The sequence below is a fragment of the Meriones unguiculatus genome, chromosome 6, assembly GCF_030254825.1.
Source record: "Meriones unguiculatus strain TT.TT164.6M chromosome 6, Bangor_MerUng_6.1, whole genome shotgun sequence".
NCBI lineage: Eukaryota > Metazoa > Chordata > Mammalia > Rodentia > Muridae > Meriones > Meriones unguiculatus.
In genome coordinates this window covers 109,966,847-109,989,910 of record NC_083354.1, presented here as the reverse complement: position 1 = coordinate 109,989,910, position 23,064 = coordinate 109,966,847, and the positions used below count along the sequence as shown (strand labels likewise).

Below are 23,064 nucleotides of genomic sequence, written 5' to 3'. Positions count from 1 at the left end.
AGGATAAAGACAGAGCAGAGATTGAAGGAATGTCCAACAAATGCCTGGCCCAACCTTTCCCATGAGACCCATCCCATGGGAAAGAGCCAAACTGACACTATTAAGGATATTATGCTATGCTTGCAGATGGGAACCTAGCATAGCTGTTTCCAGAGAGGCTCCATTGAGAAGTGGATGGAAAGAGATGATGAGATTCACAGCCAAACATTAGGCAGAGCAAGGGGAGCCTTGTGGAAGAGTGGGGTGCAGAATAGAAGGACCCAAAGGGGATAAGAACTCCACAAGAAGACCAATGAAGTCAACTATGTTGGGCCCAGGAGGTCTTATGGAGATCAAAGCAACAACCAAGGACCATGCATGGACACATATGTAGCCAGTGAGTAGCTTAGTCTTCTTGTGGGTTCCCTAGTAAGGAGAGCAGGGGCTGTCTCTAACAAGGACTCTGTTGCCTGATTTTTGATCACTTCCCCCTGGTGGCCCAGCCTCATTGGGAGAGGATGTGCTCAGTCCTGGTGTGACTTGATGTACTAGAATAGGTTGGTCAGGGGAGGGCTTCCCCTTTCGGAGGAGTAGGGGAGGAGGGATAGGGGGAAAAAGGAGGGAGGTTGGGATTGAGAGGAAGGGAAGGTAGGGATTACATTCAGGATACAAAGTGAACAAAAAATAAATTCTATCATTGCCATTTGTTGCCCTGTCCCACCTTCATATAACAGTTTCTACATGAAAATTTTCTAGACATTCCAGACATATTTCTCATTACTTAAATGTTTTATTAATTGGTCCATAATTTTTGATTGCTTAATTGTACATGTGATGCCGAGGATTTGTGGAGTTGACTCTCTTTCCACCTTCATGTAGATTCTGAGATTGAATTTATGGAACAAGGTAGAAGAGGTGTCTTTGCCTGCTAAGTTATCTAGCCAGTCCTTGGCCGACAGTTTTTTGTTTTGTTGTTAATTCTGATCTGTAGTACGTGAGGTTTATGATTTCCAGAACGAACACCACCCAGTAGCAGACTATATGGCTCTTAGAGCTGTAGGACCTTCACCCTGAGACAGTGTCCCCTCACGGGCTCAACCGTTCAAGAGTTGAGTAGCGGCTATCCTTATTTATAGAACATGTTCATAACATGGGCTCATTTAGAGTCTCTACCTATTACCTACCCCATGGGTATGACCTGAGGGTGCAGTGCGGGGCAGTTTTCATTATGGTGAGAACATTGTGACTCTACACACTAAGACTGCTTTGTCATCACTAGGCAATATGACCTTCTGGGATCACAGTCCTACTCATGGTCAGATGTTCACTGAAAGGTCATTACGTGGCGTGAGACTGAATCTCATCTACCTGCTGCTTGCTGACACCTGAGCTCCCAACCTTTTGTTGCTGTCTCTCTGGGCCTGTGTGCGCATGGCACATGTCTGATCTGTTCTCCTCAATCCCATGATCCTCTTCCACTTCCACAAAACTCCCACCTGTTCTTTGAAGTACACATTAAGTAGCATGTTGCCCAAAGAATTTTCCCAAAATATCCTTTGACATCTTTTTGCACTTTACCTCCTGTCCTTCTTATATACCACAGAAGCAGCCAAACTCTTTCTCTGACACTTCGCCTCAGGATCATGAGACACCCCGCCCCCATTCAGTGGGAAATAAGAGTGTCCTTGGTCCCTAGCCCAGGAATAGGCACTTAGTAGGTCTGCAGTATGTGTTGCATAGTTAAAACCGTCGAAGGGAACTATTTTCCTGGCATCTTTAAAAGAAAACTCTTTAAGGTATGTCTTTGTGAAGCTGTTTGGAACAGTCTGTTGTTTTTTCTGATTCCTGCATTTTTCTTTGTTTTTCATGGAACCCTCATTGACGATTTCCTGTCAGGCTTTGCAAATAAATATCAAGGTCGGGGGCTGGAAACAGTTCTGGGGCTGTCCTGGTACCTCTTGATTCCACTGGGCCAAGAAATGCTTTCAAGCCCCGAGGGCAGAAGTTTTTCAAAACAAATCTCTTCCAGCAAGGGTGTGAGCCGCCTCCATCCTCTGGTCCCCCTCCTTTTTGCATTTTAACTACTTCGGGAAGAATAGAAATTCTGGAAAGCCTTTGTGTTTTTGAACCATTCAGTGAACTAGGTGATGAGGCCTGTGGTGATTTCTCAGTGAGAGGTTCCTACAGTGGGAGACTCAGGGCAGCAAGGTGGTGACAGATGCCTTTCTGAAGGGCCAGGAGGTAGCAGGCTTCCTGCTCTGCCACGGGCTCCCTTCTTCTTTCCCTGCTCCTAGCTGGCTGGCTTTTCTCATGCTCAAAGGGGCTTTGATTCCTGCGACCTGGTGGTGCTTAGCCAGGCCTCCTCTGTGTCAGAACTGAAGGAAGTTTAGAAGAATTCTTTGCATCTTTCTTCTTGTTCCTTTTCTCTTTGTTTCTTTTCTTGTTTTCCACCGTTTGCTGTTTGAGGCAGGGTTTCTGCATATAAACTAACACTAGCGACGGGTTCAAAGGGGTCTTCTGCTGAGGAGTCTTGACTCACTTGGAAGGACATAGCACCCTGCTCTTGGGACTCCCAAAGAAAGGATGCTGTCGGGTACCTGTGGCCTGAGGCCCAGTCTGGGGATGGCTGAAGTTGGGTCTGACTTCAGTGGTGACTAGGGGTGGATGATAAAGGTCTTCGTGTAGAGGGTTTCCAGTCTTTCTAACCTCCTTCTGCCAGCCTCTCCCATTTGAAACAGTGAAGTGACATTTCCTCAATTATATATAAAGCGTTTCAGGCTGCTTGCTAGAGCCATATGGGAAGCCTGGCTTCTTAATTCTCACCCCCGCCCCCCAAATACAGCTCACCACAGTGCACACATTCAATGAGATATAAAATTACTTCCAGACAGCAAAGCCCTCCAGTTTGGGAACAGGGAGACAATTTAGAATGAGACCCCACCACACACACACACACACACACACACACACACACACACACACACACCATGGGTCCTGACTTAATTACATGCAACCCTGAATGTGGCTGTCTCCACACAGCTCCTTTCCAGTAATGGAAAGGTACCAGAGACTATGCCTGCCCCTCCCTGACCAGCACAGCCTCTGGCACACCTGCTGCGTGGCTTCCTTCCACCTCTCGTCCCTGGGGCTTCCCTTGGACAAGTTCTCCTTATGTCATGCTCGGATTATGACTGCCACCTCCCACAAGTCTGGCAACCCCCTATTCCGGTCCACTTCCCCCTCATAAATCAAATGAATATGCATCCAACTGTCAACCCCCAGATTAAGATTCTTCGGGGGCTTCATCATAACAGATAAAGCCCTAGCTCCTAGTGCGGCCTCTAGAGCGCATCCGTTTTTCAGATTTTTCCCTCCTGTCTCCCACCCTCTTTCCAGACGCAAAGCTTTACTTCCATGAACACTTAAAAAAAGTATCTCCCCCACACACTGCGCTCTCAATTCCCAGTTGTCTCCACTTACCTGTCCACTGTTCGTTTACCCATTCTGGGCACACTCATTGCAGTGTCCTTGGCTTTCCATTACAAAATCAAGTTCTGTAGCAGTCGACAAATGCTTTAGTTTTATTTTCATGAACAGAGAAGCTATTAGCATGCCCAGCATTGTCCCTGGGAATTCAATGGTAGCATTGTCCTTTCTGGAGTTTTTGACCTCCTTAAAAGCCGTGGATGATAACAGAGCAGTCAGAGGTCTAAACACCACAAAGTGTAGAAAGTCTGAGAAAGGGCTCTATCGGGGGCAGCTATCCCTTGCATGGACTGTCTGGAAAGGCATATGCAGGCTGCAACCTGAAAGCTGGCAACCATCAGAGTTGCCAGTCTACAGAGTTGCCAGTCTACAGAGATTCCTCTCTGTAGACAGCCCATGCAAAGGCTGAGACATTTAGATCCAACCAGCATCTTAAGGGATCAGAAGCCTTATAAGCTAGGTGAGGAAAGGCTGGAGCCCAAGGAGGGGGTGAGGGTGGGACAGGATAGGGATCAAGAAGCTCACCCAGGAGAGCAACTATTCTCCTGCAAGAGTTTTCCTCAGGCTGCTATGCAGGCAGAGTGTCAGAGTGGGGACAGCGAGGGTCATGCAAGAGCTCCGGAAGGACATGAGTGACATGGATGTGGAGATGGCAGCAGACTAATGGGAAATGTGTGTGGGAAACAGGCACATGGTAGTAAAAACCTAGAGAGAGGCTTGCAAGATGGTGACCTCAAAGAATGTCTTTCCAGTGAAGCTCAGGCTGAGCTGCGGCCATTCACTGAGGGGGCTTTGGGAGGTGTGGGTATTGGCATGGGGACCCGTCAGCTTCTGGTTTTGGTTGTTGTTGTTGTTGTTGTTTTGTTTCTTTCATATAGAACAATGAGCAAACAACCTCCTCTTTGGAACTCGGTTCTCTCAGGCACATTCATTGCTGTGTTCTAAGGAGTTCCATCAGACATTACAGTTCTTTGTAAATTTTACCCACCTCCTTGAAATCCAGAGCGGTCCCCACCACAGGCTGCACTTAATGCAATTATTCCTATGATAGGCACCCACCTCTGAAGACACTGTGGGCACAGGACCCCTGAAAGCAGCAGTTCTCAACTGCTGGGCTATGACCGCTTTGGGGATCAGATGACCCTTTCACAAGGGTTGTGTAAGACCATTGGAGAACGAACACAGAGATATACATTATGATTCAAAACAGCATCAAAGTTAGTTATGAGCAGCAACAAAAAAATAATTTTATTTTGGGGGGATCACCACAACATGAGGAGTTCTACCAAGGGTTGCAGCATTAGGAAGGTTGAGAACCACTGCCTCAGAGGAACTCCTTCAGACTTGGGGGTGGGGGAAGTTGAGTTGGATTGTTAGAGCTTCAGAAGCTGTGTAGAATGTCTTGGAAAGGAATGGTAAAGAGGGCCGGTAACAATAGCGTTCATCCCTAGCGGCTGTTAAAATGGCAGAAGTTCAAACCCAACCAGGATGGGTGAAATTAGCATAATGGGCAGGGCTCAATCAGGCATTCATCAAAGCACTCAAGAGGTAGCCAAATGAGCACCTCTGGGGACCAGAACTCAATGCTCAGAGGCCTTTGTTCTTTGTTGCATTGCTCAATGGTCAGGGTGCAGTGGCCAGGCAGATGGCATGAAGGTGGAGGCAAGGCAGAGGACAAGGACCAGGTGTAGAAAGGCAGCACAGCACAGTGCCATCTCCGATCACCTAGGACTCAAAACTCTGGGCTTGTCTGTGAGGGTATTTATAGATGGGGAAAACTGAAGCAGAGATCCACCTGATAGGCAGGACATTTAGATTTCCCCAGGTCAGGTCCTCCGCTACAGGAAAAAGGAGAAAGCAAGTTGAGCATCGATCTTTCTCTTGCTCTGCTCCCTGCTGTGAACACCATCACGTTCCGTTCACCAGCTGCTTCTATGCCTCTGCCGCCATGACTTACCTGTTGTGATTGCCTGTAGGTGCAAACTGTACCCCCAAACAAAACCTTCCTTCCTTAAGAAGCTTTGGTCAGGCGCTTTGTCAAGACAATGAGAGATGTTAACCAATGCAACACCTGATTTACATCCTCTGTGTCTGGAGTCTTGGTGCTTTGGGTCAAGCTATGCCAAATACAGGGTAGGCCATGCCTTGCCCACAGCACAGGACTCCCACCTCAACAACCTGGCGGGAACTCATCTTCAGGACGGTTGACGTAGTAGCTGTTGTCCCGAGCAGTAGGCTCACAGATACAACTATGCTGTGATCTTGTAGCAGATCCCACCATTGTGTAGCCACATTCAGGGGCTGGGGCTGTCTTAGTCTTCCAACAGGGCACTCTCCTCCTTTTGGTCATCCATTTCTCTTCTGTTGCCAATAAAAATCCCAGTACTGTTCTTTCTCCTCTGCCTTCCTCTATTGCTTCTGACAGAGTTTGCCAGTGAGCTGAGGTCAGGATTTCCTTTTTACAAACAACCTGCTTTCAGTCAGCGGGGGCCAGAGGTTTCCTAAATTACAAACCCTTTCATTTCTTCTGCCACAAGTCATCCTGTCAGTTTGTATAATCGCACAGAATGGAGGGGCATGGAAACGCTCTGGGAGACACTGAAAGAAAGATGTGCTCTTAGGAATGCATTGTACTGGGAGACAGAAAACGACATCATCGCATGTGGCTAGCTAGGCCAGACTGTTGCAGCTGAAGCTAACAGTGTCTGCAGGGAAATTTCTTCTGCATCTTAAGTGGACCAGCAGGCTCTCTCATCTCCAGGTTCTGTTAAGCAAATGGCCTCCTTTATAGTCATCTGAATTGAGAAACATCCATGTCACATGCAAATGTTTTGAAAAACAAATGTAAAAGGTTATTGGGAACCGTGTCTGCTTACCTTACATTTGTAAATGTTGACTGGAAGAAAAAAATCTTTAAAGCAAATGAATTGAGACCTGGGATTGAGACACTAAGGTTTAAAAAGAAATAAAAAGGCACAAAGTCCCATCCCTCAATTTCACCCTGTCCTCTTTTGTCTCCTGGGCACTCACCAATCCTTTAAGCTTCAGGCTTCTGGTTCTAGGGCTTTGCTCCTGCTTTATTAGCTAACTGTACCTCTTTTCCAATTTAGCCTGCTGTAGCCCTCTTCTGATCTAGATTGCTGTCAGTCTTGCCTCTGTGCCAGGTTTTGCTCAGGCTAGCTCGATGCTTTGAGTCTACAGGAGCCTGTGCTAGCCCACTGCTGGCTTCCATCAACATTGCTCACAGAGACCTTTGAAGAGTGTTAGTGAGTTCTCTACATCCACTAGACAAAGGCTTACCTGTTTTTCAGCTTGGTTTTTAGGCCTAACCCCAGCAATGCAGGACATGTCTATAGGGAATTACTGTATTGAAGAAGTTGTTTCTTCATGTGGGCCAAAAAAAAAAAAAAAAAAAAAAAAAAAAATGTGTATATAAACATTGTCTAACAGAAAGTAACATCAGAAAATCTCCTAGGCAGTGGTCCAACACTTCATAAATATTAGCTTAGTGTTTCTTTATTATTCTTGAAATAGCTCATTGTTATTCCCATTTTAGGCAACCAAGAATACAGTTAAATGTGGATTAGCTATGCTAGCATTGCAGGCAGTCTGCCCACAGAATCAAGGTTGCAAACCCCTAGAATGTTTCACAATTGTATAGATAGACAATGCCCCTTTACTTCATATGTACCCACATTCCACTGTACCTCACTTTCCCTATATGGACCATCTTACTCACTCTGACCATTGCTATATCAACAAACAAACCCAGATTTCAGATTTCCATCATCCTCATCCTAATCGGACCATTGCTCATGGGCCTTTCCACATCTTCTCTTCCTCCACAACAGCCAATTGTTTACTTAGCAGCCAGGATGATCACTGCAAGAATAAATCAGACCCAGTGGCATCCCCGTGTCTGCCCTTGAGAGACTCCTCTTTCACTTAGAATGATATCTATAAACTTGGTTTCCATAAGGAGCCTTTTAAATCAGAGTGTATCATATTCAGCCCCTCAGTAATCCGTCCACTCTGTTTCTACGAACTTTATGCGGAGTTCAGTTATTGGCTTAAGCTCATCTCACCCCATGGTACCTAGGTAGGGAAGTGCCGCATGAGGATGGCAAGTCTATGGGATGGAATGTGGACTGCCCCTACCGGCAGAGGTAGGTGGGGAAAGCCATTCAAGAGAAGGAGCCAGAACTTTGTGACATTAGGGCAAAGAGCTTTGCCAAGGATAAGGGGCAGCAGCTGGCTGTGGTGTGGCTGGACCGAGGCTAGAGTGCTACAGTGTTCTGAGCAAACATGAAATGGGATTCCTGGTCTATGTACTGAGCAGGGGTACTGAAGTCTCATTCATTACAGCAATGAGAGGTAACTCTGAGGGGCAAGCACAGGCTGTATTTAGAGGCTATAGAATACTAGAAATCCAAGCTTCAGCTACTGGTCAGAGGAGAGTCCTTAAAATGGTTAGACTGGGGGTTCCATGTTAGAAGTGACGGAGATTTCATCTTCTGAGAGCACAACTCCTACTTCATTTGTTTTTCATACTTTCTTCACCTGAGACCTGATAATCTCATCATTTCCCACCTCTACATCTTCAGAGATTTCCCCCTCAGCTCTCATCACTTTCAGAGGAGACAGCTAGTCACTCAAGTGAAATGGTGGAGTGTCTGTGAAAAATCCACACCGCAAGGCTGGTCAGACAACTGTGTGTCTGGTTGTCATGTATTCGTGTGTCTGAACACTGTGTCTCTCGGATTTGGGTCTCAAGAGAAACTGAGCTGTATGGTTTTATAGTCCCCTGTCAGTGATTAATCTGGCAAATCACAGAGTTGTACGTTGTGAACGTTCTTTTTTGATGAAACTGCCTCATATTGCTGTCTCTTGGGTATTTACGTGGATAGATCTATGCTCTGCAATCCAAGATAATTTATGCCTACTTCTATTCTATCATAGATAAATTTAGGTAAGGATCCAGTTGATGCAGTCTGGGAAATAAAGAGCTTTTCCATTCTCCAGTCCTATGATGATCAAAGAAACAGCTGTTGCCTTCCAGTTCAGCTCCTAAAGGACTGATAAAGCCATCACCGGGTTGTCCGAATGACTTCCTTTGGCTGCAGGGTTCTAATGCAAACAAGATTCAGCTCCTCCACACAACCAAAACAAGAAATAATACTGACATTCACGGAGCATACAGTACTGCACAAATCAAGTTTATTAATTTAAACACAAAAAATAATGAAGAAAGAAACCTGTACACAATTGTGGTGGACACAACACGCCTTTTTACAGTAAGGCCAAGCTCAAGGCTTTTTAGTCTGTGGAGTACAAAATCATCAAATGAAGAGGTTTAAAAACTGTCCATTTCTGTCTACGTCAGGTAAGACGGGAAACAAATTTCATTATTCATTTTAACCATTTGGAGAGTTCACAATGACTAATTTTAGCAGCAACATGGACTTTTAGAAAAGCGAAGGGTAGAGTGGTTTTTCTGCCACTCTGGGTCAAACCTGGTGCCCCAATATTAAATAATATTATTAATAACTTATTAATAATATTAAATAAAATTGATCCAAAGGGCAATATCTTGGCATACAAAACCCAAGCTGAGAAAGACACCTGACTATACAAATGCATCATTTTGGAAAAATCTTTCTTATAACACGAGAAACCTCATTTGTGTTTCCCCCTCCCCCACTCCTGGTTTATGTTTGTCCTGTCATAAGTAGAAAGCAACGTCGATGTTTCTGATGATGGTCAGACATACCCACTGTGGGAAATGAACCTTCTCTGGATGAGGAGGGAAAGACTAATAGTGGAAGAAGTGATGAGAAGTGATGCCAACCCAGGTATGTGGCAAAGTCCTTGTTGACATAAACAAGAAACCCAGACACAATAATCATTCTGAGCACATGGAAACTCTGCTAGGCTCCAGTTAATTTTATTAATAAAATATATCTATCATCTCTATTCTTTCTGTGGGATGAAGCATTTGAATAATCATTCTTTTCCAAGTAGTTACATATAATACATTATTGTAGAAACGAGAAAGTCAGGAGGAGGCTAGGAAGACTTGTAAAGTTTTTCAGTTGTGAAACTGCTATTATTTTTAGCAAGGCCCTTCTAACCAACACACATCCACACACCCAAAAAGAATTAGAAAAACTGATGGGATAAAAGACTGAGAAAGTAAAATCCTTGTTGACACTTGACATTCATGCTTTTGGTCTTCGATGACATTATCAAAAAGATCCATTATCTACAATATTTATACCCAATACTTAGATAAGGCACTGCAGGAGTTCGTGCCTGAGCTTCCTAGGAAGGCATTTCTACCTCATAATAGCATTTCCCTAAACAGAATGTAAAAGAATCATCCATTATTACAAATTTACACCAAAAAATTCTTTCTGTACACGATTGTCTCAAGGATGTACATTTTACATGTTTAAATTAGACATACTTTCAACTACTTTGCAATGTGCTACAATTCAAAGTACTTGCCTATGGTCAGGCCAAGGCCTTTAGTTGATTATTTCTTATGTTTATTTCTTATAGTTCCTTCAAACGATTTGAGGCCAAGAAGTCTGTCTTGGTGAGTTGTATGGTATGTGAATTATTACCTCAGCAAATCTGTTTTTTTAATGTCTTTTCATAAATAAGTAGTGATGTATAGATTGCCCTGGGTAGGAGACAGCGAAAAGTAAACCTTCGAGAAAACACCCTCACGCTTGTCCAGGAGACACATTTCAGTCTTTTTTTTTTTTTTTTTTTTTTTTTTTGTGGAATCAAGTTTGCTGGGTTGCCCATGCTGTTTATGTCACATTTGCTGAAACCAAAGTGTCTGTAGGTCTTTTCTTCACAGGTTTGAACCATGTAGTTAATGTAGCCAAGACACATGACACTATACTAGGACATTCTCATGGCTTCTTTTCACTGCATTCACAGTACCGGAGTCGACAGCTGTTCTGAGGAAACACACGCGGCCCTCCATTTTCCCAGAGGGGAGCAGTCAAGACTGCAGCAGCCATGTATCCACATATTGAAATTGGTACATTCTGGAGTCCAGCAGTGACACAGGCTGAAGCCTGCTGGGTTGTCTCTGGCCATAGGGCAGCTGTGCAGTGTCAGATTGGCACGAGGCTGTTACAGGTACTCTAGTTCCAAGGCATGATGCAGCGCCATGAGGTCTGAGTGACTGGAGACTCTCCAGAAGGGCATAGCATGCTGCAGAGAGGGCAGGCATATGGTAAGGATGGAGCCCTGACCAGTATAAACCCTCCCATATCCTTCAGAGAGGCACTGCTGTGCTCGCCTCCATTCCAGGACTATAGAAGTTGCCAGCTTCACATCACATCTACTTAAAACACAAATCCAAACATACCCCCGCCACCCCAAAAACAATGGTGCGAGTGTAGAATCCATTTCTCCCAATTACAACTCCACCGAGCCTCAAATGACAATTCCAAACTTTAAATAAAAGTCACTGAAAAGAAAGCAGTGCTTTTTAAAAACATTTTTATTAATTACACTTTATTCACTTTGTATCCTCCCATAAGCCCTTCCCTCCTCCCCTTCAGATCCCACCTTTCCTCCCCCTTCTCTACCAATGCCCCTTCCCAAGTCCACTGATAGGGGAGGTCCTCCTCTCCTTCCTTGTGATCCTAGTCTATCAGTTGAAAGCAGTGCTTTTGCTTTGTGTCATTTGTGGATTGCCAATGCTGACAGTTTACGAAGCTTATTTTTATGGGTGGAGAAGTTTTTCTTAGGTGGTAGTGTGTGTATATACATATATATATATTTTTCTAAACATAATCTTGCTCACAGATGAAGCGACTTTTCTCCTGCGTGACTGTTCCATGTGGGAGACACTGTAAGTGAGCATCTAAGATTGCTGTGTGTGTGTCTGCCGTTGTTTAAACAGCAACAAAGCAAGTTTAGCCAGGATTGTCCGGGACACCTGATCAGACCAGTGTCCTGGAAACAGGCTACCTCTTTCCCCGGCGGCTGGGACAGACCTCTGCTCAGAAGCATTTGAAAGAATATTTAAGCAGCAGCAAAATCGTCCTCTGAGAACAAACTTCTGTTTTCTTTGCAGGAAAACAGGTTTTTCTCTCACACAATAATCTAGAGGCAGAAGTGTCATTTGCAACTACAGTTCTGAGGAAAGAATTTGAGGGAAGTCCATGAGAAGAGGAAAATTGGTCACGGAAACTAGATTTCAAAGACTTGTAGGTAATAATGGGAGCTTCTAGTCTGAGAGAGCTTTTAAAGTTGTTATATAATGGCATATATCATTTAACATCCTTAGCAACAATGTTGATATTGTTAATATGCTCAAATTATCTGCTAAAACCTTTTATTGCATTCTCTGAGATTGAACATTGTAGACTCAATACTATGACAGGGATCTATATATCCCTGTTACTTGTTGGTAGCAGAGTAGTCCAGAAACAAATGCCTAAAATGTCTGCAGACATATAGAAGGAGAGCTCCTTTGGCACTATTGGATTGCAGTTTTTACCATGGCTCGTTTACTTACTTAGCAAAGATTATCTTTTGTGTTTCTGGGCCCAAGGGATGAAAGAGTCAGACACAGTTGGTGTTGGCTCATCCTCTCATTCCTGAACCCAGGATTTCATCAGTGTTCTAATAAGGGTTACAGGGGTGGGGCACAATTATCATGCATAGGGAACTACCTCAAAGAACAGAGTGATGGTTGAACTGAGTGTGAAAGGTGAAGAGTTGGAAGGATACCCAGTTGGGTCTGTAGCTTGAGCACAGATAAAGGAGAACCTCACAGACACTGACTATATGTGTGAGAAAGTTATGGCTGGCTGCAAAGCCAGATAGCACATGGCCTCATAAACTCTAAGGCACTTTATTGATGATAGTAAGTTAAGTACTGGCTGTTCTGTCAGGCTGTGTGTAAGGTGACTCAGTGTTAAGTATCACTGTCAACTACAGAAGGAAGAGAGGAGAGAGATCTAAATAATAGCTGGTGAGGAAACAGAGCCCTACCCGGTCTGGGCTGTTGGAGACCTAGGTGCCACAGCGCTCCCCTGCCTGACCCTTGTGGCCTTTCTGTGTAGCTTCACAAAAGGCAGCACAGCACAGGTGAGTGACTCCTAATCCTATTGCCCACTGTGCAATAGGACACTGAAAAGTCTGACTCACTCCTTCAGGGACGTTGGCAAATCGATCAACTACATACAGAAAGCATTCTTCCTTTTTCTTAGAACAAGTTCCTGCACATTGCAAAACACTTGAAAACCATAGAACTATGTAAATAAATACAAATAGCTTCTTCCCCTACCTCCAAAATTACCCTTGCAAGCATTTGTATATTTTGATATATGTATATATAAAATTATGCACATATTCGGTTTATACCACTTAGCACGCTCACTTTACTATCAGATTTTTAATTCATTCTAGAAACATCATTTTTTACAGAAAACCATTTGTTATTTTCAATCTGCTGTTTATTTAACTGCCTGCTTAGTGTCTACTTTTATAAACTTTGTTTTTGTAATTAGCTTGTATTTTCATACTTCATTATTTTAAATTATGTGTGTGCATATGTTTGGGTGTCTGCAGATAAGTGCAGGTGCCCTTAGAGGCCAGAAGGCAGCGCTGGACCCTCTGGACCTGTAATTACAGGTGAGCCACTTCACATGGATGCTGGGAATCAAACTTGGGTCCTCTGCAAGAGCAGCAAGTATTCTTAACTGCTGAGTCATCTCTCCAGACCCTTCTTTACATTATTTGTCAGTGATCCATTCTCAAAAGCTGCTGCTTATCTCTAATCCCCTCACTAAGTGTAGGTACTTCAGGATGATAGTAGTGTGATGAAGGCTCTTTAGATCAGCTGAAGCATTAGGACATCCACCTTCTCAAACACATAAACTACTTATAGACGCTAGAGTGCTCTGGAGACAAGTGTGTTTCTGTCAGGTAAGTCCCCTTTATATACAGCCTCTATCAGTTCAAGTTCGGAAGCTACTGTGGAGTGGAGAATGAAATGAGTGACAGACGTTGCAAAGGTAACCAAGGGGAACAAAGAGCCATTGGTTCCATCCATACGTGGTTAAGGGGTAAAATAGACATTTTGTTTCACAGGTTGTGAAAGCAGTTCTGAAAACGGGGTCTCATCCATACAGGTGTATTAACGGATGCCAGCGTAGACCACACTTAGGCTATTTAATTTTAAACCCAAAAGTCTAGAGAGAGAAAGTTATTCACAGAATCCTGAGTTATATTGCTTACTAGAACTAGAATGGAGATACCAGCAACGTCACTGCTCCTTTGGAGAGTATTAGTAAAGTCCAGCCAAGCTGCATACAGAAATGAGTTCAAATGATGACTACACCCATGGTATGAGATAGATAGCTCATCTCAGGAGCAACTTCCAAGGAAGTTGTTCCTTGGAAGAAACATGCCAAAGGTTTTAGATGAGAGCTGACAGATCCTAGAGACTGTTGCCCTGGGAGCAGCAGCTCCAGCCTTGGCACCATCTGCTCACATGAAAGGTTGAGCGTGATGCCTGCTACGGTGAGCAATTGATCCTTACAGAACCTGGTGGACTCCAAGCAGTGTCAACAGTCAAGTGGCTGGTGAACTGAGGACTGAGTCTAGCAGAGAAGGCCAGTGATTCTTGTTAAGAGAGCATCAGATCAGTATTACACAATCCCAAGTAAGTAACAGTGCGCAGGTTTTACTTGGCACTAGTGGGGACAACCGGGTGCAATAAAGTGTGTGTGGGGGTGTGGGGGCACATATTCCTCTTGGCCACTAAAATATTTCTCACATAAAACTGGGAAGAAGGGATGCCAAAGAGCAAAAGAGAAGCACATGGCTTTGAAGAAGCCTGGACTCAACTCTTCTTCCAGTGGCCAAATGAGGTTCCTTTATGGCCCCTTCCCAAAGCTCCAGCATATTGGTAAATTGATTAGCTGGCACAAGTGACTCCATGTTGCTTCTTCATTTATGGTTAAAAATAAAGGCTATTACCTATCGAACACCACAGCTGCAACAAGAATTAACTCATAACATAAGACCATACCCCCATGGCTCAGGACCACTGGGCAGACGAGGCATATCTGCCGAAACATCTCATTTCAACCTCAGGCAGTGTGAGGGTAAGAACCAGGAGGATGAATGCAAAGACAGGGGGAGAGAGTGGCTCAGCTGCAAGCCAGGTTTACACAAGTTACACAAGTTACACAAGTTAGAAGAATAAACAAAGTTAGAAAGGTCAGTGGGAAGGAATGGGGTTCCCGGTCAGAAGACACACAATTGTGGTGAGATAAGGGATGCAGGAAGCATCTTCTGTAATTAGCCTGGAATGTCATCAGGCTGGAATGGTCTGTTTGCTAATAAGGAAGGAGGCTTTTCAGCCCTGAGAATTAACTTAGGAGTTTAGATTTTTATCTGGTGAATGAAAGGGAAGGGAGGCTAAAACTTGCTGAATGCCTGAAAACACAGGGACTAAGGCAGTTAAAACTATTCAGGGCGGAGGGGCAGAGAAAGGGAGGTTTGCAGGTGTGACCAGCTGGTCACAGAGAAAGCTGTGAGGTGGTTCGTATGCAGGACACGGGGAGACATGCACTGGTGGTGGAGGCTGGGGACCCCTGGCTTCATCTGGTGAGGTCAGATACTGAGATGGGCGGGCTGTGGATGATAGAAATGGAGGCAGTAACAAGGGAACGCTAAAGTGGGCAACAGAGCCCAGAGGAGCACAGTCTTGGGAGTCTTTAGACTCCCAACGGGAACACAATGATATGTCATTCCTTTTCTTCTTGCCTACAGGCACAACTCTGCGAATCTCCTTTCCTTTGAAAGTCTGCTTTTTTCCTTTCTGGTTACATATGACATCCATCATATATATATAAAAAGCTATGTGCATGGCTCTTCTCGTGGAAACTAATGTTTTCACAATTTTTTTAAAAAAGCATTAATATAAAAAAAAAAAAAAACTCCTATAATCTAAGAGCATCTCCTCTCTGGTGCAAATACTGCACGTTCAGGAATGTACTCAAAGAATGCTCATTGAGGATCTACTTGTAGCACTGAACGCTAGAACCCCCTAACCGCTCAGCCCCAAAGGGCTGTTAAAATCCTAGCACATTCACACAGTAGCGTGCTGGTGCGGTCACTTAAAGGATTATTGATGCTGGTACAGATAGCTGCCAAGACAGATGGCTCAGCGGGAAAGGAAATGCAGAGAGAGTCTGAGTTACCATCTGTGTTTCAAAAACATAAAACCTATCTGTGCTTGTGCACACGTGATTTCCAGGCAGTTTGCGTACAGAGGTTTAAACAGGTCTGCGGTTGTAAATAAGAGCTCAAAACATTACTTATTCTAATGGCCAAGCTGACTGCCCAGCATTACCCATGTAGCACTTGTGTCTCTACTTCCTTTCAGACCAGTGGTTCTTAATCTTCCTAAGGCTGTAACCCCTTAATATAGTTGTGAGACTGAACCATAAAATTATTTTCATCACTATTTCATAACTGTAAATGTGCTACTGTTATGAATTATAATATAAATATCTGTTGTTTTTTTTATGGTCTTAAGTGGCACTGGTAAACAGAGGATCGCGGCCCACAGGTTGAGAACCACTACTTTAGGCCGAGAAAGCCGAGACTAGTAGGTAATACCTAATCATTAAGTATAAACAAACACCTTTGCAGCAATAAACTAATCTTTACTTAGTTTTTAATCTCCGTGTTCCCCTTAAAGAAAAAGCAAAGAATTAAATTGTGTTACAAATGTTTTCTTTTTTCCAACCAAAAAGGCTTTCTCTGGAGTTTAAAATGAGGCATTACTGGCCTGGGACTCAGCTTAATTTTTGATTTCAGCAGGTTTCGGAGTGCCCATTTAAAAGGGACAATTTTTAAATCAAATCTTGGTCAGTATACAGAATAATAGGCGCTTACCATTTTTAAGGAAGTACTTTTATGATATGAATTATAGAGTTAGACTGAATTACTTAGGAAAGCCTGACTGTACTGGCAATGAGAGTCAGGAAGACAGAGGAGTCAGCAAGTGACTTTTAAGGACACAACCAACTAGAGGGTTGCTTACTGGTATCTGGCTTTAAACAGCTCCTCTTTCTAACCGAAGAATGTGATTCAGGCAGATGAAAGACCTCTCTACGAGGAAGAAGAGCGGATGCTGTAGGACTTTTGAAAGAACATGGAAAACCGAGAAAGAATCCAGCTAAGCAGTTAAAACTGGTTTTGAAGAAATGTGACCTGTCGTGATCTTGATGTGCAGACCTTCATGGGGGAGGGGTGCTCACTCAAGTCCATTTAGTAATTTCAACTACTGGGAAACTAATTTATCAGAGGGATGATTTGCCTGGTAAGTAGGGAGAGGATTATCAGGGCAGAGCTATGTTCTGTCTGCAGGCATCTGCCTGGATTATGAGTGAAAACACAATTACTGTGAAGAACTAGGGGAAAGGAGACACTTATGTTCTATCTCCGTGACCCACCAAAGAAACGAACTTATCCAGCATTGGACAAACCATATAGCATTTTAAGAATGAAATAGTAGCATACTTGCGATGCTCGAGTTTAAAGTTTGAAAGAGTGCTGCTCATACTCTGTAGTCTGGGTTGGCCTTCCATCCTCTTGCCCTAGACCCGAGCACTGGGAATATAGTCACCCAGCCCAGCTGAGCCTTCATTTTCTATTCTGACAAGTATGTCAGAGAGGAACCTCTTTAAAGCCTCATTGTGAAGCTTTAATGAGAGATTGGAGGGAGTGTCTGAGGTGACGGGCATTTCCTCTCTTGAGCACTGGTCTTCCAACAATCTGCGTAGCCATCTTTATTCATGGCTTTCCTCTGACCTTGTCTGTGTATTTATCTTACCAAGTGAGACTGTGGCCTTCTACTCTTCTATTTCCCCGGTAAGTTAAATATTAAATATTCTCTCCTTCTGGGCATAACTCAGCTCTGAAGATACTCATTCCATGTCTCCAATTCTCAGGTCCCTCTTTTTTTCTTCATAGGTAAAGACTTACTATTTAAATATTAGTTTCACTTAAAGGCTAGCTCAAACATTTTCTTTAAAAGCCTGTTTAGTCCGTCATTTTTGGTGATTAGACTGATAGTGTCTCTATATTTTGCAAGGTTTTAGAATCCAACCTTCTGAAAATTGACACTTTTAAACACACAAGCAAGTCACAAGGCCCAAGGAGCTTCCCTTTTTTTCCCCCTCTTACCACATATATTTACCCACAGAAATCAAAGTAAAGGTAAGAGGATTCACAAGTAAAAATTCAAAGAGAATGTTAATTGATGGTGGGGACTTAATTTCTTTTCTATATTAAAAAAAGTCCAAAAAAATGGAGATAAATTTATTTGCCCTTCCAAGACATAAAAATAAAGCCTTATTACATTTTTGAACCGTAGCATTGGATCAGGAGTTTCTGTTTTCCACAATGTGCTACCCATCTCAAAAACATCTCAGAAGACCAAAGAACGGACCCACCTGCATTGGGCTTTTACTTGTAATTTTGTATCTTACTTAAAACATAAACTAGAAGGATACAGGCTGGTAACTTTCTCCAGAAATCAAAGTTTGGAAGAGCCAGGTAATGGGGAAGTTGGAAAGCTGGCTCAGACCATGGCAGGGTGAAAAACTCTGAGCCACATTGCACAGAAGTACAACTCTCTCCCTGGCCTTATGGCTACCAGGAGGTTCTGTGTAGGGCTGGCCTGGGAATTCTAGAAGCTTTCCAAGGAAGACAACTTGACTTTGACTTTGAATTTCCTACCAACCATTCTTCTTCAGCCTCCAGGATTAAGTATGAAGAATTCTAATTTACTTTGTGCTGAAAAATGTACCCAACAACTGTCACAGCTAGTCACTGGGGATACAGGAAGGTCAACAGTGTTTACATGCTGCTCCTAGCAAGCACTAGAAGGCCAAGTGTGTGGAGGTTTCAGTCAGCACCAGGCACATCAGTGGCATCTTGTGTCAGGGACAGATGTAGGGCCAGTGCCTGCACCAGACATGAAGGAAGCCATCTTGAGAGACTTATGAAAAGGCTGCTACATGCCACATCCTATAGTCAATGTCACATCTAACAGTTGGAATTTTGTGGGTCATTTCTAAGGCTGACTGGGAAAAGGCAGCAGAACTGAATCACTGTGTGCATCATGGTGGCTAAGATAGACTCCTGTGAATGAGTTTTGGGGAGAGGTGCGACTTTAATCATCTCATGATAGGATGTTCTTGAACAAACATGGAGTACAACTGCATCAAGATCGAGAGACGTACAAGAAAGTTGAAGATGGTGTCTTGAACAAAAGATCTCTGCCCCAAGATCACACTCAGTTACCAAAGTAGACATTCATAACTATGTGTGTGATTCCAGCTGCCATTTGTTGTCTTTGTGAAAGCCACATGTCTTAGCGACTCTAATTGGTCAAAGAGGCCAAGAATCAAGGGGCTATGATTATCTCCATTGGAGGGACAGGGTAAAATGAAATGGCAGACTTAAGACAGGTTTCAAAGTTGCAGAATGGACACACAGCAAAGGTGGAAATCAAATGTAGACTGGATTGACCTCCAAACTATTTCCACCTATCACTACTCTTAGCATAAGTGAGCACTTCTATAAAGAAAAGCCTGAAAACACAAGATGTATGGCATGAGTTTTGAGAAACAAGCCAGATTCTAACAAGAGAAAATATTCTGGGGGACAGGATTGGGTGTGGTGAAAGGTAGGTGTTAATGGTTTGAATTTGTCCTCAGTATTCTATGATGATATTAATGGAAGATGGGAATTGCACGCCATAATTAGGATTAAACTGAACTCACGGTGTAGATGGGCAGTGTGTGTAAAAGGAGAAATGTGACATTTGTGACTTTCTACAAAGATGAAGAAAGTTCTTGTTCTGTGTCCACAGGAGATGTCCTCTGCCATCTTATGATGTAACTAGAGGTTCCTCACCAGCTGCTGACCCCATGCTCTTCAAAGTTCTAGCCCCAGAACGTAGCCCAATAAATCTCTCTTCTTTATAATCAATTTCAAGCATTTTGCCATTGTAACAGAAAATGGACAAAGGCAGCAGGTCGCTAGGTGAATGTGACACAGGGTGGAAGAGGGAGACAGACAAGAAAGGCAAGCTGTAATCAGATGGTGGAGACCCTGAGTTGTCAGGTGAGGAGTGGGGTCCTGTCCTTCAAAACGTCCAACGAGACACCAGGTGGTGGTGGTGCATGCCTTTAATCATAGCACTTAGGGACACAGAGGCAGGTAGATCTCTGAGTTTGGGCTGGCCTGGTCTACTGAGCAAGTTCTAAGACAGCAAGGGCTATACAGAGAAACCCTGCTAAAAAAAAAAATGTACAATGAGATGTCAAAGGAGCTAGTTTCTGCTAAGGGGATGATAGAATTGCAGATGCAGGAATTGAGACGACAGCAATGAGGCCACAGGGGATATCTTCAAGAGGCTTTAACAGTCCTGTTCAACACCCCCTCCCCCTTTCCAGCCCTCCAGGCAAGAGGCAGGTGCTCTCCTTATGATAAAAAGTAGCTGCAAGTCCCCTGGGCCAGGGAGTCATTTCATCCATCTTACATGCTGGCTTGGACCATTGGCGAGCATCTTTCCAAAGCGATGCTTGAAAGGATTTGAGGCTACATCAGGATTGGGTAAAAAGATGTGAGCCACCTGACCATGTCTGTCCTGTATGTGAAGTATAAGGACATTTGTCACTTGTGTTCTGGAGGATGGCTGCAATGCTAAGCTTGCTTTTCTGACCAACCGTCACTTGAAAATCTCACTCGTGTCCCTAGGGTTCTGCACGCACCCTCCCCATGCTTACAATTCTCCACATTTCAGTCTGTGGTAGGAAATTCCCATGGGTAAAAGGAGTCGATTTTTGAGGCCTGAGGCACCCTCCAGGGAGGCTTACCTTTTTTGCCCCTTGCTCTTCTTCCACGCCATCTCCTATGACAACATACACCACTTTCCTTCCAAACCTTTGGATTATCCTCTCAAAACAGCTCTCTTTTCCTAGTGGGTAAGAGCACATTAGAGAAAGGGTAACAGCCAGGCAACCCATGTTGATGATGCTGGGAATCTTTAAACAGACACTGTTCATGCTTCTGATCCAACTCTATCCCACCCAGGGAAATGTGTTCTGCCACGTGAGTGATATGAGAACATCACAATAGGGTAAGAGTTGTGAATTCAGGAACAGTGTGTTAGCTGTCTCTTGAAAATTCATGGCTGCCAGGATAGCTATCAATGGGGCCTAACACAAAATCACAGACTTGGTTTCTATTTTATCTTTTGTTGTCGTTGTTTTTTTAGGTCCATTGCACAATTCTTAAGCATAAACTTTAACAACACTATGTCTCAAAGCCAAAATGTTAGAAACCCTTGATTTAAATACTTTCTTCCAAAGAAATTGTAACATGTGTGTATATGTGTGTGAGAGAGAGTGTGTGCATTAGTGTGTGTGTGTGTGTGTGTGTGTGTGTGTGTGTGTAGTGTGTTGTAGTAATACATTCTTTTCCTTTTTCTACAAGCTGAGACTAAAAGACATGCAATTCTGGCAGCCTATTTTAACTTAAAAAACTTGTTATATCAAGCTGAGCATAATACAAGATCAGTGAGAGTAATAATAATAAAAAAACAACCCAAGTTGGATTTGGTTTAGCAAAAGAAATCAAACTCTTGCAGGTTAAGAGAAAGACACACAAAGCCTAATGTCTTTGTTTAAAGATGTGTCATGAATGTCCTCTTAAAATAAACTGCAGGCATCGTGGGTGTGAGCACTCCAGCAAGACTGTGGCTACCTCACCCGGCCACCTCATGCTCAACCAAGCACTTTCCTAGAGCCAAAGCAGGAGACAGGTAACAGAACACCGTTATCTGTCTATTATCTTTCCCATGTCAGGCCTTCCTCTGGGCTTGGTTGGCGGCTCTGCTGTCAGCACATCTCTGCAGCTAATGCTGGCATTGTTTCTTCTCACAGAAGATATTGGTGTTCCAGGTCTCTGCTGCCAATAAGGTCATTTTAATGGACAATGGGACAGTTTATAGTTCTCAAACGTGAATGGCTGAGCTGGGCCTGCACCTCTTTCAAATGAGGATCAGATATACACATGAACAAATTGCTTGTTTGCTTAAACAAATGTCTGCTTTATATTTTTATTTTGCACTAAAATCTCTCCTTTGCATCTGAAAGAATGTAATACGGGCCAGCGCTGGTCAAAGATGCCTTTCAATGCTTTTAGTTGCCCACTAAACTGTGAAATTTTAAATCGCTTTAAGAAACAAACAGCCCTTTTCCTCTGAATGGGAAAAATACTCACATGTTCTGCAAAGCTGTATTATTTTTGACTTGTGTAGAAAGGAGGATTAAATTGATTGCTATATAAATGTGAACAGTTTTTTCTTTGTTCTTTTTTATTTCTCATAGTGCTAGGGATCAGACCTAGGGCCTTTCACAGGTTAGCTAATTTTTCCTGAGCTAATCCCCCAATTCCTCAAAGGTTATTTAAGGGTGAAGTTTTGGTGGGAAAAAAGAAAAGAAAAGAAAAAGTCTTGCCCATGTACTGTCACCTACAGGTTTCATTGCAAACTTTGGGTCATATAGAATATTTTATTTGCATGAAATTTTGAAAAAAAAAAAAAAAAAAGAAGTTGTCACTTTCTCTGCAGTGACCTGCACATTGGATTTCACTTAATGACACAATTAGCGATAGTCACCAGGACTTTCAATCCCTACTTTCCTACAGAAATAAAACATTCGATTATTTTAAAAGGAGCTTACTTTTATTAGTTTTATTTTATTTTTTTTTCAAAAGTGTTAGCTTACAAAACATGAGTCCATATTAAACTTCAGATAGGCAGATTTCAAAGGTGGCAGGACAATTTGCCTAGGCTCCCACTTGGCCCTGTCATGGTACACCTCATTTTCCTGGTTAATCATGGCAATGCTGACCCAGCTGCCTATAAAATAACTCTACACCGGCCTTCTCCAATGCACAGGCATTCATTTGTTTTTTTTTCAGCACCATTTTTGGGGGGTATGTCCTGAATGTTACACATTTTAGCCCTTTTGATCACCCCTAGGAAGGTTAAGATTTGGTGGGAAATTCATACTACAAACAAATAAGTAATTGTTCCGTGATCATTGAGCAAACACTTGGAGGAAGACATACAAGGTTCTGACAGCATGGGAATGTGAAGTTATACCCGAGGGAGCCTGACTTAGCCACTAGAAACAGGCCTCTTTCCACTCTGAGGATGACCATCCTCTTTCTGTTGTACAGTAGATAAGCAGGGCAGCAACGCATACTCAGGGCTGATCTCCAGCTTCTTCATCTCATCATCATCTCACAATCGCCACTTTCTGGTAAGCAGAAGACCCTTGACATGGAATTCTCTGCTCTCTTGATATCATTAATGTATCTGCCTAGTAAACCCTCTTTATTTGTCCTTCTCTACCTGGTCCACACTGACCTCTGACCTCCTGGCCTAAAGCAACAGTCCACAGCCAGGATGTCTCCTTGGAGTAAGGCTTTTGGATCAGAGTAATCTGAGGCCTGGCTCTGAGCCAT

At 43.3% G+C, this 23,064-nt stretch overlaps 1 protein-coding gene across 8 annotated transcripts in view; it reads right to left on the bottom strand.

Annotated features, from left to right (window-relative positions):
* Positions 1-8,668: 8,668 nt before the first annotated feature.
* Eya1 (EYA transcriptional coactivator and phosphatase 1) overlaps positions 8,669-23,064 on the bottom strand; it is a 141,120-nt gene continuing 126,724 nt past the window's right edge. For all 8 annotated transcript variants that reach the window (XM_021657280.2, XM_021657281.2, XM_060385834.1 and 5 more), the window contains 2 exons: positions 20,406-20,506; positions 8,669-10,695 (listed from right to left, as the gene is read on the bottom strand). In XM_021657280.2, coding sequence (XP_021512955.1) covers positions 10,615-10,695; positions 20,406-20,506 — 182 coding nt within the window. In that variant the 3' untranslated portion in view covers positions 8,669-10,614. The remainder of the gene's footprint in view (positions 10,696-20,405; positions 20,507-23,064) is intronic.